This window comes from Corapipo altera, unplaced genomic scaffold (genome assembly GCF_003945725.1).
Source record: "Corapipo altera isolate COAL_440 unplaced genomic scaffold, ASM394572v1 2b, whole genome shotgun sequence".
Taxonomy (NCBI): Eukaryota; Metazoa; Chordata; class Aves; order Passeriformes; family Pipridae; genus Corapipo; species Corapipo altera.
Window position 1 is genome coordinate 18,790,748 of NW_020884874.1, and position 13,367 is coordinate 18,804,114.

The 13,367-nt window shown below is 37.7% G+C and overlaps 1 protein-coding gene across 2 annotated transcripts in view; it reads left to right on the top strand.

Moving 5' to 3' along the window:
• The window catches only part of AKAP7 (A-kinase anchoring protein 7), an 82,847-nt gene extending 70,524 nt beyond the window's left edge, over window positions 1-12,323 (top strand). The window contains exon 8 of one of the 2 annotated variants that reach the window (XM_027632167.1): window positions 10,102-12,323. In XM_027632167.1, coding sequence (XP_027487968.1) covers window positions 10,102-10,304 — 203 coding nt within the window. In that variant the 3' untranslated portion in view covers window positions 10,305-12,323. The remainder of the gene's footprint in view (window positions 1-10,101) is intronic. The other variant, XM_027632159.1, reaches the window with a different exon arrangement.
• The last annotated feature ends 1,044 nt before the right edge of the window (window positions 12,324-13,367 follow it).

Sequence of the window (13,367 nt, forward strand, 5' to 3'; positions counted from 1 at the left end):
AAAATGTAAATGCTGCAGAAACTCCTGGGCACTGGTTAAAAGTTAGCACCAACACAAATGCTTTCCCAGCAGGCAGTTTGGATGCAGCCATGGCATTTCAGAGGCTAGCAGAGCTGGATAGGACCTGAATTGCTCTGTGCTAATTGGCCTTAGAGCCAAAGAGCAAGTACTGGCACTGTAGAACTCACCTGTGTAAGCATAGGCAGGTACCTCTGAATGAAACACCAGGTTTCAGAGGTGCTTTTCATGTTACTGTGAGGACAGATGTTTTGTCTAATGTCAACATAGAACCCAAACTGAGTTTTCCTTCTCTGCTCAAAAATTATACATGAGCAAACCCATGTTACAGCCAAATAAGAAGTGTGACATGCTAAATATGAAATACCATCCTTTTGTTACTATGTATGAACAGCTACTCCTGCAATTTAGAAATTTATTTGCTTTGACCTATTGTATTGCTATATGACAAGTCATACTGCAACCTAATCCCTGTGAGTTTAGAGTGGAACCACTCTCGTTGTAGAAATTGTAGCATATGGAAAAAAAACATCTATTACAAAAATAGAATAGTCACACTTGGGAGTAGGAAAGTGTTATACAACAAAACGTGGTAGTTGTCTACCTGAGGTTTTAAATGTGCTTTTTTCCCTTTATACTGTCTGATTTGTGATGCTAAATGCTAGCTAATTGAGTGTTTTGTTTGCTAATGGAAAGTGGTCTTCCTGGATCAGGCAGGCATGTTTTAATTTTGATTCCAGAAGCCATTAAAATGTTAAATTTTTTTAAAAAATTATAAAATGGGTCTGCACAGCCTTCATTAAAGATACTGTATAATTAAGAAAGAGAAGATGAGTTCTTTGGTTCACTAAAGGTCTTTAGAAACTAAAATCTGAACTAATAATCATAGTCTCAAATTTTGACATTTCTATACTGACCTGGAATAATCAGGAAGCTGTATTCAGTCTCTTTGAAAAAGGGGCGAAACCAAGTTTCATCTATGCAAAAACTTCCCCTCTGGGAAGGAATAAAAAACCCCAACAAAATCTGTATCTTTTACCCCTTCAGCAGAATCATGTGCAACCAGACCTAGGATCATTTAGCAGGAATGGCACACATACAGTGCTGGCTACACCTGCACCGGGAAGATCAGTGTAACTTTTGTCCTGGAAGCTCAAGAGGCATAATCATGGAGCAGAGGAGGAAGGTGCTTCAAGAAAGTGTTGCATTTCCAAAAAAACGTAGTGCTCCAAATGTAAAGTAGGAGCCCAGGCTGCACTTCCAGAAAATTTATGGGGAGCTGTGGAGCTACATCTTGGGGAGTTCTGAGATTACGACCTATCTAGTTTTGAAAAAAAAGATACAAAGCCAGAAGGCAGGAGGAGGAACTGGTTAACATGATTAAGCAACTGTTAGGATAGCATGGGACTACTTCTATTGCATCATGTAAAATAAGAACAAGAGAGAACATTTTGTATATATTTCAGGGAAAGCTTCCTGTCAAGTGGCAGATGCTGGGCTGCAGACTCTACATTTTGCAATGTTGTGACCAAGATTTTCAGATTAAGGCAGACAAACAAAGAGAGCAAGACAAACAACAGGTCCTTGGTCCAGTGAAGGGTTGTCCTTTAGTTGACACTGGTCTGTTATTATTTGTGAAATTATTATAGATGAAATGGAAAACAAGATTACTTGAAAAGCATCGTAGTAAGGCTACTGGCACCTTGTTCAGCAGCTGATTAATGACAGTTTAATAATGTTTCATACCAAGTCATTTTGCCGTTCCTAAAATTTGAGAGATTCTGTTTCCATAAGGCTAAAGTGGAAAACTGATGGAAGAGATTAGGATGTGGAGGGGTTTGGAGTATAAGGTTGTATATGCTATGAAAGTTAGCATGGTATCCCTGCCCATGGCAGAAGGGCTGGAACTAAATGATCTTTAAGGTCTCTTCCAACCTTAACCATTTTATAAATCTACAGAGAAAGAGGTTGGAAATTATCGTATCTTAAAAGGAAAATGGACTGGATGCCACAAAGATTGTTTAGAATTTAGAGACCTTAAATTGATAAACATTTGGCTACAGAGTGTCTTCAAGCCTTGAGTAGCTAGAAATACACCATACCACTGATGAATTTGGCACTACCAAACTTGTACAATAGTCAGTGCTTTTAGACTCATAATTCTGATGTTGGCAAACCCAGCTGAACTTCTGTTAGGCTGTTGACCCTGCCTGTTACTCTCATGAACCTTGGGTATTGCTGTCCTAAATTGGTGTAGAGAAAATTCACTCCTTATTAGGTATTTCCTCTGGATCCCAATGCTGATGGCTTAATCCCTTTGAATATCTGCCAGTCTCAGGTGAACTTGATCTGGGCATTTGCTAAGTTTCGTGTGAGTTTAAATCCTCAGGCATTCACTCACTAGAGAGCTTGTATCCTTTTGCTAAGAGAATTGTCTTATGCCATGGTCTATTATTGTGTTATTCTGTTTCACATCCTAGCAATAATTTTTTAAATGACACTTTATTCAATTTTTCACTTTAGTGCAAAGCACAAGGATTGAACAAAAACATATTAAGTATCAGCCATGTTTTCTGCAGCACTTGCTGTGGCTGAGGACAATCATTCAAAAATGAACATTTTTTGCTGTCTTAAAAATCCGTTACCATCCAGTATAACCTAATGCAATCGAAAAGGTTTTCCTTTCTTCCTCTCTTCTCTCAGCTCACCTTTTACTTTTCACATATGCCTCATTAATACAATGTGGGACATTTTTCCAGCATAAAATGAAGACTTTATTCTTGTAGTTCTATAAAATATAACCTATGACTATGTGAGTTCTGAGATGCAGTTATGCTGCAAGTTCAAACCTATGTGAGATGTTCATACCAAAAGAGGTGACTCTGACCTTCTTCCATTAGGTTCAGGATCTAATTAAGTATGGTTAGAGAGATGTTAAAAGCACCTTAAAAGTGACATTTTTCTGTTAAAAATATGCAGTATTTAAAAGTATTAAATTAAAATTATTGCAGTATTTTATGGACACTGTTGGACATCCTCTTGAAGTGCAGTTATACTTAATCTTTTTTTTGACAAGATTTCATTTTCCTTTTGCAGATCAAGGAGTATGCAGCTGTCTTTCACTCATGTTAGTGTAACTGAAATAATTAAATGAAAACGCATGTTGATTAAAAGTTGACTTTTCTTTCCGTAATTTACAAATACATTCAAAATTGCTTTCCCCAAGAAAAGACATGTACTATGTGAGAGACTGTCTGATAGCATGAGTTTGCATGGAATTGTCTTCTGAGCTCGGAAGGAGCAAAAATGCAGGATCAGCTTGTTAAGATTCACTTATTAACACTTGTTTTTAACAATCTGTCTTAGTCCAAAAAAGGTTGCTTTTTTTAGTGTAATTGACAGTAGCATGAAGAAGTCTCAGCCAAAATAGCTGTATAGTAACAAATGAATCCTAAAGATTTAAAACTGAAGATCACAGAGACGGGATAGGAAACGGTAACAGGAGGTGGATGTTTATTAAAAGACTTCCCTTGTCATGCTTATGAGTAAACGTTTGATTTTCATGGTTGACTGGTCCATAAGCAGGAACTTTGAGGTTTTGGCAAAAGATTTGGACTATGACAATTAAAATCTTTGTATATCCTATTTTGGTTAGCTGCGGCATTTTTTGGGCCTACACCTCTCTCAGCTTGGTGACCTAGCAGGGTGATTTTTTTCCTTCAAGACCATCGGGCTCTGTCTGTGGTCAGTAGTGACCAAGGCTGATGGGGAAGCATCTCACACAGTCTCCCCTAGTGTGTTACATTCTCAGTATTATTTCTGCAGGACTGTTGAAGGTGAGGGACTGCAGAGTCTGTCCTGTTCCAGAATACAGCTTTTCCCTGGGAAACTGAGAAACCTAGTCTCTCTCTCAGGCTCTGAAAACAGCAGAAGGCTTGCCTCTTGGCTGCATCCTGGAGGGAGGAGGAGCTCTTCTGCTCTCCTTGATAACACTGCTGACCCAAGCGGCCCTATTCCCTGTTCCCTTGAGCTGGTAGCACCAGGCAGCACTGTGAATGGGGAAGAGGGATGAATAATGTTGCCTTGATGTTTCCTATCAAGATCTGCCTTGATCTTTTGGTTCTCCCATTATCATCTTGCACAGTGGATGTTACTGTGGTTATGTAAAACTGCTTTTGTAACTTGGGCTGTTTTTTCTACCTGAATATTGGTGAGAAAAATGAGTGAAACTCACAGCTTCTTAAGCCGCCTTCTTTCCTTCAGCCATTATGTTATCTTTGCTGCGTGTTACACTAGACTTCTTATAAATTCATTAAGTTTAAGCATTAAACTACAGTAAAGGAATGAGGACGTTTCTCTGTCAGCAGGTGCCTTTAAATAGGAAAATAAAACCAAGATATTTAACAGAACTCCCTGTATGCCAGGACTAGAGTCTTACATTACCTTTTTTATTTTGTTCATTCCGAAGGCTCATGCCTGTGGCATCACATCCTCCAGTGCTTGCAGAAGGAAGAATAGGTTTAGTAGATCACATCCCATTTCTGCCATTAGAGTTGGTCAGAAATTTTAGATCACTGATTTTCAGAGGGTTTTGCGTGAAACAAAACAAACTTTTGCCATGTTTGCCAAGTCTCCAGCTTGAAGGGAGCTGCAGGTATTCCCTACTGTCATCACTGAATCTGGCAAGAGCATCATTGTCCCTGAATAGCTGCAACACCCTTAATTTCCTCTTTACTAGAAATTCCTAATTTTATCATGTTTATTGCATGGTGGGCCAAATTAAATAAAAACTCTTTCCAGCAAACTAGAAGCCCATGTGTTCAGCATGAAGGACACATTGGTGTTGCCTGAATTGCCTTGTTAGACAATCCTATATTTTCAATATAGGTAAACCTAAAGAAGTTTGTTAAATTTCCCACATCAGGTGGTAGCATCCAGCAACAGATATATCATAACCATCATGTCATAATGAGATTATAATTTCACACTTCCTCTCTGTTCCTTATTTGTGTCAATTCCTTAAGTGGCCACTTTAGACATATTTCGTGCAAGTCCTTCTTAATTAACAAGGAAATGTTCAGAGTTGTGACTTTCCTGTCTGTACTGATTGTGTTGATTAGATATGGGCACATGCTCATGTTTGTGTTCATTACTTTAAAACCATGATCTTGAATCATGGCCAGCCATGCTGGCTCATCTGCAGCGTGTTGCAAGGATGGGAAGCGAGTGGTCTGGTGCCTGATTATAGCTTGTTATTCAACTTATTATGGGTTGTGGACTCTCTGTCTTTGCAGGATGAAGGTGGATGGTATTTTTCTAATGCTGTAGTTCTGTTAATATATATGCCCTACCAAATTTTTCTGAAAGTCCTCAGTAAAGAAAGTGTTCAACACATTGGTCTGATGCATAGGACATTGCAGTTCAGTATGCAGGCATGGGAACTTCATCCAGAAGTCAATGAGGTTTAATTTAATTTTGAATCAGTGTCACAAAAACTAGATGTTTCCACAGTCTGCAGCTGGGCACAGAAGCCTTGCAGTAGTCTGCATCTGCCTGGCCATTATGAGTATAAATGATGTCTTCAGTCTTAGACTTTCCTTTTAACACAGAGATACGGAACCGTGATAAAGGCATAACCATTGAGATTGCAAAGTGTATGAATTTACATGATGAAATCTGTCTGACATTTGTTTCATTATCCTTCCTTTGTTTTCTCCAATCCTACCATGTGCAGAAATAATTGCAAGTCTTCTGCTGAAGGTTTCTTACTACATCAGTAGTTAGCATAGTTCTTGCCTTCCTTCCAGTCCTGTTGTACTGCACACACAGTTTTGCTTCTGTACAGGGGCATTAACAGTCAATTATAGTGAGGGATTATTATGAGTTGCAGCCACTGAGGAGTCACTATAGAAAGGGAATCTTGTGGTGAAAGCTTTGTCTATATGCAACAGCAACTTGACTCACCTTGGTGTTGTTATGAGATACTGCGTAAGTAGAAGGATGAAGTTTTCCAGCATTCAGAAAGAATTTCTTAATGTTTAGTTTTTGAAAAATTGCCTGAGTCCCATGTGGGGTTTTTTGTTTCTAGAGTTTGTAAAAACTGTGTTAGAAAACTAATAAACTAAAAGGTAGATGGAACCATGCCTGTTTCCACAGCCCTCCCCAAGGTGCAGACCAGAACCTCTGCTGCCAGAGTATGGATTTCCCTACTAGTCTTGGTCACCTATTCAAAATACCAAGGGTCTCCTTTATAATTTTCCCCATGTTGTCATTATTTTGTTGTCCAGAAAGGTTGTTGGAAGGAAAAACAAAACCCAGGGTGTTGAGGCCATGAGGAAAGGTTTGCAGAACATTGTCTTGGAGTGTAGCTGGTAAAAGGTTGTAAAACTGTCTTTTCCTATGAATGGGATTCACTGTAGCATCTTTCAATTAAATCTGTCACAAAGAAACTGGACTAGTCATATAAACAGTAGAGGAATTCAAGTAACAGTCCTACCTCTCTCCAAATAGGAGATATCTACATACACTCTAATGTGTCAGGGCCATGAAAATGCTGTGCCGGGATCATGATACCTGATTTGTTCCAATTCAGTGTTTCAAAATTCAGATCGCGGTCTTGTAAAGTGGAAGGGGGTGTACACTTGGAAAGTAAACCTAGTCCAGTAGAGAGATATAGGAGTGAATTTGAATCCAAACTTGGATTTCAGTGCAGGCATCTGGTTCATGTCCATAACTGCTAGCATCTGGCTGTAGGATCATAAAGCACCTTTTGAATAATTCTGTGCAGTTGATAGTTCCCTTTGTAAAAAATGGTGGTCATTTCAGGACAAGGGGTATGCTTCAGTTTTAGTAATAAAAAACACTGCTGAGCATGGATGCACTGAGGTACACTCACAGGGTATGAATTTGTTTCTATATTTTGAAAATTACAGAAGAGAATTCTGGGATAAAATGAAAGGATTTTTTCATTTTTATTCTGAGCCACATGGATGAGAAGACAGGGTAAGTTTTTTATTCATAGGCACAGAATTAAGTATCACAGCATTGATGCAAATGCAATCCTGTGGTATACCTGTTCCCTTTTCAGAACAGAGTTTACAAACAGAGCAAGTCTGAATTTTGAAACCTTTTTTTTGAATCTGAAACATTCATATCTACAATGATTTTCACTGATATTCTGATAAATCCAATAATGTAGGACAGTCCACACAAAGAAGCATTTGCCAGCTGCAAAGGAATTGTATTCATCTAAGAAGCAGGCGAACAGCAGATGCATCATGGAGGGAGAGATATAAAAGGACATATATGTGTGTTAAATATAGATGATCAATACTCAGTTTTGTTTTTATCAACAGTCATGAGTAGGAATGGTACAACAGTATACAGCTACTTTGCCAGTGAACCACAGCATTGCAGACACTCCCACAACTGCTATTTAAGGATTATGAGAATATAAACAGAGCATCAGGGAATCATATAGCCCCATGTGGCAGTCCACCGAGGTGGCCAGATGGATAAATCCAAGGACAGTCTTCATGCAGGGATGTGCATACATTTGCATGTCAGTCAGATTTTGTGTATGTCTTTCCAGTGGGAGTGCAGAGCTCACTTAGGAGGTGCTACAGACTTGAGCCTCGACTGTTGATGAGCCATGAATATCTCAAAATATTAAAAGTAAATGAACAAAAAAATGCAAAATCATTCTTTTGTAGCTATATAAACTCTACTTTTAAAAGGCTCATTTTAAGTAATCTTTTTCGATGCTTAAGAAATTACTTACAAGTGTGCTATCTATTTATTTTGAAATTATAAATGCAACAGTAGATATATGTATTTTATACATATATATGTAAATGAGAACTGTTTTGCAGAAAGTATTTATGAGACAAGAGCTCTGTCCTTTTTAAGACTGTAAGAATAATACATGATGTACTACAAGTAAAATTACATTCTAAGTAAATACAGTCACTACTGTTTTGTGGTATCTGGAGGCCTCTGTGACTGATTAGTCATATTCTGCATATTAAATACTAGAGGGTCAAATGTAAGAGTGGCTGAGCACCATATTTCCCATTGATTTTGTTCTGAGTTGCGTGAACTGATCATTAGTGCTGTGTGAGTAACGATTTCTGTGACCCATGAGCAATTCTGAAAAATGAGAAACTCTGCAGCTGAAAACCACAATATTATTTTTTTTTCTAGTGAATAAATAGACTGGGACTTCCAACACATTTTTCGAGCATCTTTGCTAAAAGCAAAGGAAATTAAGAATCAAAGGGCTGCATTCGAAGGGGCTTGTGGGATCAGTTCAGAAAAGCTGTGAGGAGATGCTGCTCATATATATCTTGGATGTTCTGAGAGATAAGAGTCTGAATTAAGTCCCTTGTTTTTGTAAGTTAAAGGATAGACTTAAACACAGGATTTAGAGGTAGTGACATGGTAAGCAGTGAGTCAGAGAACATGGAGCATGTAGTTGTATGGTTTTGGGAATAGTATCTCTGCCTCTGTTGGACTTGCATATTAACCTAAAATGTTTCTTCTTGGAAATTCTAAAACTGTTTTTAATGTTTTCTCATATATTTTTTAATTTGGTTTTAGCCAAAACTATCCACATAGATACCCTTTCAATATTTTTAGAGCATTTTTTCCAAACTTTTTCTGAAATGTAATTAAATGCTTTACCAAGGTAAAGTCTTAATTCTTCAGCTGGAGAGTGCAGTTCTTCCTTCCCCACAGTAACAGTTCTGTGGAGTCCCAGAACTGGAAGAGTTTGGTATGTCTTGCCTGTTCCAGAGTGGGATGTTCATGTTATAAAGCTCAGCTAATAAAGGTGCTGCCTCTGAATATGAAGAGTTTTGTTTACTTCTCCCTGGTTGAATCCCCATATGAATTATGTTTTATCAGTGAAATCACTCCCAGATTTTGCAATCCATTAGAAAGACTAATAAAAGTATTTTATAACTATAATCTATATGTGCAGGCAAACTTGAATAAATTTCCATAAATGAAAAAGGGCAGATTTAGGTAATTGAACAGTACAAAGCTTTGTGTTGAGAGTATGCAATAATATCTCTTTCACCAGATGAGTAGGACTAAGCAGCCTCTTATTACTGGTTGCAGAATGTGAACTCCAGAAGAGGACATTAAAAGTATGACCTTAAATATAAATGGAGGAAAACAGTTATTTACCTAGTGCAGGAGACTGTGAATTGGCAAATGTCATGGCCAGTGGAAACTGGGCAATAAAATTTATTTTTTGTGGAATGCATTCTTCATGAAGGAGGATTCTGTAGTAGGCTATATAGTTTATTAGGAAAATGTTTCATGGAAAAGTACCATTTCAAATTAGATTGTCACGATGTATGCAAATCCTCACTATGTATGTAGTTGTTTTGTTGTAAATGTTTATTCATACAAAGTCTTAGCAAAGCAGGGAAATGCCAGCTTCTTGCTTTTGTCAGCAGATATCTAAGAATAGACTGCTGGAACTTGCAATCCTCAGATATCAGAGCTTTAAGTTAGAAAGCAGAAGAGAGACAGGGAGGGAATATATGGTTTTTCCAAGTTTTATGCTTTATTTGCAAAAATATTTCTAACCTGTACTTAGATTAATTAAGTAATGTTTCCCATGAGAAACTCCTGAATTACAAGCAGTGAGTAAATAGATAGATGTTGGATTTGTTAAGCAAAATCACAAAACGGAGGCACCTGAATGCTACTAAAGTGTAAATCTATTTTGTGCCATGTTCTTCATCTTTACCCATATGTCACAGACGATTGTTGGTCAGAAGAAATTAAATTTACACACTTACTCTTCTGAATGAGTGTTCATAGTGTTAAGCTGTTGGCTTTAAATGGAGTGTTACAGTACAGATAATCAGTGAAATCTTTTTGATCTGATATACTGTATACATCTTTATGGAACACTTGTTTCTGAGCTTGAGGGAGGGGAAATTACATTTTACAATCAGGAAGAGGCAGCTAATAACTTAAAATCCAGCTCAGACAGAGGCTCCTGATACAATCTCAGCTGCTCTCTTTCCATGGCAATGAATTCCTTCTCTTGTCTGTTGTGACGCATAGGTGAAAAACATGCAGCAGAGCCAGATGATGCAGAGTTGGTGAGCCTCAGCAAAAGGCTGGTGGAGAACGCGGTGCTGAAGGCTGTACAGCAGTATTTAGAAGAAACGCAAAACAAAACCAGAGAGACTGACGGAAGCCCCATGAAAACTGAAGATGCGGCAAGTGGCAGTAAGAATGAGAGCGACAAGGATAACAGCAAGTGAGCACTGTGCAAAATGCCCGGGAGCAAATATCCCACCAAGAATAACTACAAAAACATGTCCCAGCTCCCTGCTGAAATTTGCTAAGTGGTGCTGGGTGACAGGAACTCTACTTTGTGAGTCTCTTATCAAAAGTTTGTTCTGAATTGAAGGACACTCTCTACTGGTTTAATAAGTGCTTGCACTGGTGAAAATCTGTTGAATGCTGGGAGGGATGGACAATGGAAAAAAGACAAGAATGGTGAAGCAGCCAGCTCCAGTCTTCGCTTCCCCTTGATACCAAGAATCCCGTCCTTGCTTTTGAAGAGAAACTGAACCTTTTGCATTTGTCTTTTGGATTGTCATGAATGGCTGTGGAAAAGGCCTTGTCATAAGTGGAAGCGATGCCCTCCGCCTGAGGGTTTGGCACTGCCGCAGGGCTGCTTGCTCTATGTGAGAGCACGTGCTGTTTCCTAGTCAACAGCAGTCAATCCCAAGCTAAAAATTACCACTACAGATATTCATTGCAGATACTATTACACAGTATGTAATATGACAGGAATCTCTCCTAAATGTGACACTGTACTGTTCTTTACTTTTTGGTAGCATTTGTTGATGTAAATTATATTTTTTGATGAAGTATCTTTTTATAAAAATTCAATATGGTCAAAAACTGAGTACTTAGTACTGTCCAAACCAGATTCGATCTCTTTCCATACATTAATGATTCTAAATGAATTAGTTGTTTTAAAATGTATTATATTGTTCCTTTTCTCTAGGAAAGAGCCATGAAGCAGACTTAGCAAAGGAAGCTTTACGCAGAGAAACGCAGGCCCTGTTACCCAGACTGAATCAGATAAAGGCGCTGTTATCCAGTCCTGAGATCCGCACAAAAATTAGCAAAGAACTGTTTGAAGACAGGCATAACTCTAACAGTAAATGCAAAAGTTGTGTTGACTCTGAATCTCCAAATGCATGACTGTAAAATCTCATCAGGGTTTTCAAAGAAAAAAATATTTCTACAAGAAATTTTAAAGGTTGGTTTATTGTTTCTTTTAACTGAAAATATGGATGGATGTAAATGGCTCATGAAGAATCATACTGAAATACTTGCACAGAAGGATTATCTTTCATAACAATGAAGTATAGCCATTTCTCAGCACTGCTCTGAAACATGTTTGAGTGTGCAGGTATATGTCACGACTCCAAAGTGGAAAAATACTGGTTTCAAATAAATCTGAGCAAACACTGTGCCCTTCCTTTATCACTGTAAATAACTCATTTTTTTCTCATATATTTGTTCCCTAACAATGATATACAAATACTAAGAAATGGATGTTTTTAAATACTTCAAAAATGTACATTTGAAAAAAAAAACCCTCTTTTAATTATCTGCCTTTTGGATTTGTACTGGCATTTTGGGTTAGCATTGTCTATTTTTTATTGTTTTTTTAAACAGCACTTGAATACTTGTATAGAAGCTGACTTTTTCTGCTGATGTTTACACTAATGCAAGAATGTTTTAAATTTCAGTATGAAATTCAGGCTCCACTGATCTCAATGGCATACTCTCATTGGTTTCAACGGAGTCAGGATGCTGCAATTAAGATTTCTTGTGCAAATAATAATATTCCTTGGGATAATATTTGCCTTTTTACTTTTGTAGAATAGTATTTTTGTCTTTTGTTTTTGATGTATCCTCCATCTCTGCCTTCTGCTGCCTGAGATGGGATGTCAGTTTGCTCTCATTGTTCCCTCCACACACCTGCAAGCTTCATTGAAGATTTGGATGATGTACAGTAATGCAGGAGTAGGTCCAATATTTGCATTTTTTCTAAACATTGTCATAGAAGCTATATAATATGTTGATTGGTATCAGAATTGTGCTGTTAGAACAGCTGTGTGCATATTCTTCATTGGTCTCAAGCACTGTTCATTTATCTCATGTCAGAGATTTTTTTTTATCTCATTTGATATATAGCAGTATATTCTGAGGCGCATTTCATACATGCCATGTTCACAATAAAATATTTTTTCTTTGCACTGTGTGTACATTTTCACCTGTCTTCAAATAGACTTAAATAAAATTAAGTACTTGCAAGTAACAAGGTTGAAAGAAACTGTGCTCCTATGAATCACATCATCAAACTGCAGATGTTGTGCCAACCTGCTGATCCAGAGTCTGGGTGCTAGAATCATGCAGAAGCTAGACCCAAGTCATTATTGTTTTCAAGGCCAAACTTTGAAACTCTAGCAATTAGTTTGTATTTTGGGAAGCATGGGTTTAGAAGTAAATACTGAGTACAACTTCCCAGAGGTCCACTCTTCAACATCAAATTTGTATTTAAGGAGTAGTCTCAAAACACTCTAGAATGATTAAAAAAAAAAATCTGAATCTGAAATCATCCCTGGAGATCACTGAGAGGTAGCTTTTCATATGCTATCAAGCAATTTAAATCCAACTTGTGCTTAAGAACACAAAACCAGAAACTTAGCTGTGAAAACAGGAAAGGAGTTTATTGTATTCTACCTGAATCTATCAGCCTCTATCTGGAAGTTGTCATCTCCGTTTCCTCTATGCAAGTCATTACCATGATTAAGGGCCTTTTTATATCATTCAGCTTGTAACAGTCATTGTTGTCACGTATCAAGTAAAACTATAGAAATTAATCACTGAATTTATGTCCAGGCATTTTGATAGGTGATCTTGTTATTAGAGACCCTGCTCATTCAGTTCTTATGGATAGCATCAAGAATAGCGGCTCCAAAAAACGTTTGGGAGAATTAATGGCCTAAATGTAGGCATAATGGCATAATTTTGTAGGCATATATGTGCTATAGTGACTCTGACACAAAGCTAAAGGAGAGATGTGTTCTGCTGGATCAGGAACTGTGGGATAAAGGACACCCCAGAGCCTCTAAAAAGACACTGTATACCTATGTTTAAGCAACCAAAACCCATCTTTAATTTTCAGATGTTTTGAGCCAGGACAGTCAACAGGGCTTTTGTTTCTGAACCATTCACGTTGTTTTAAAATGCCAAGCATAGCCTTTATTTCTGCTTTTGACAAGACACAACTATTAATT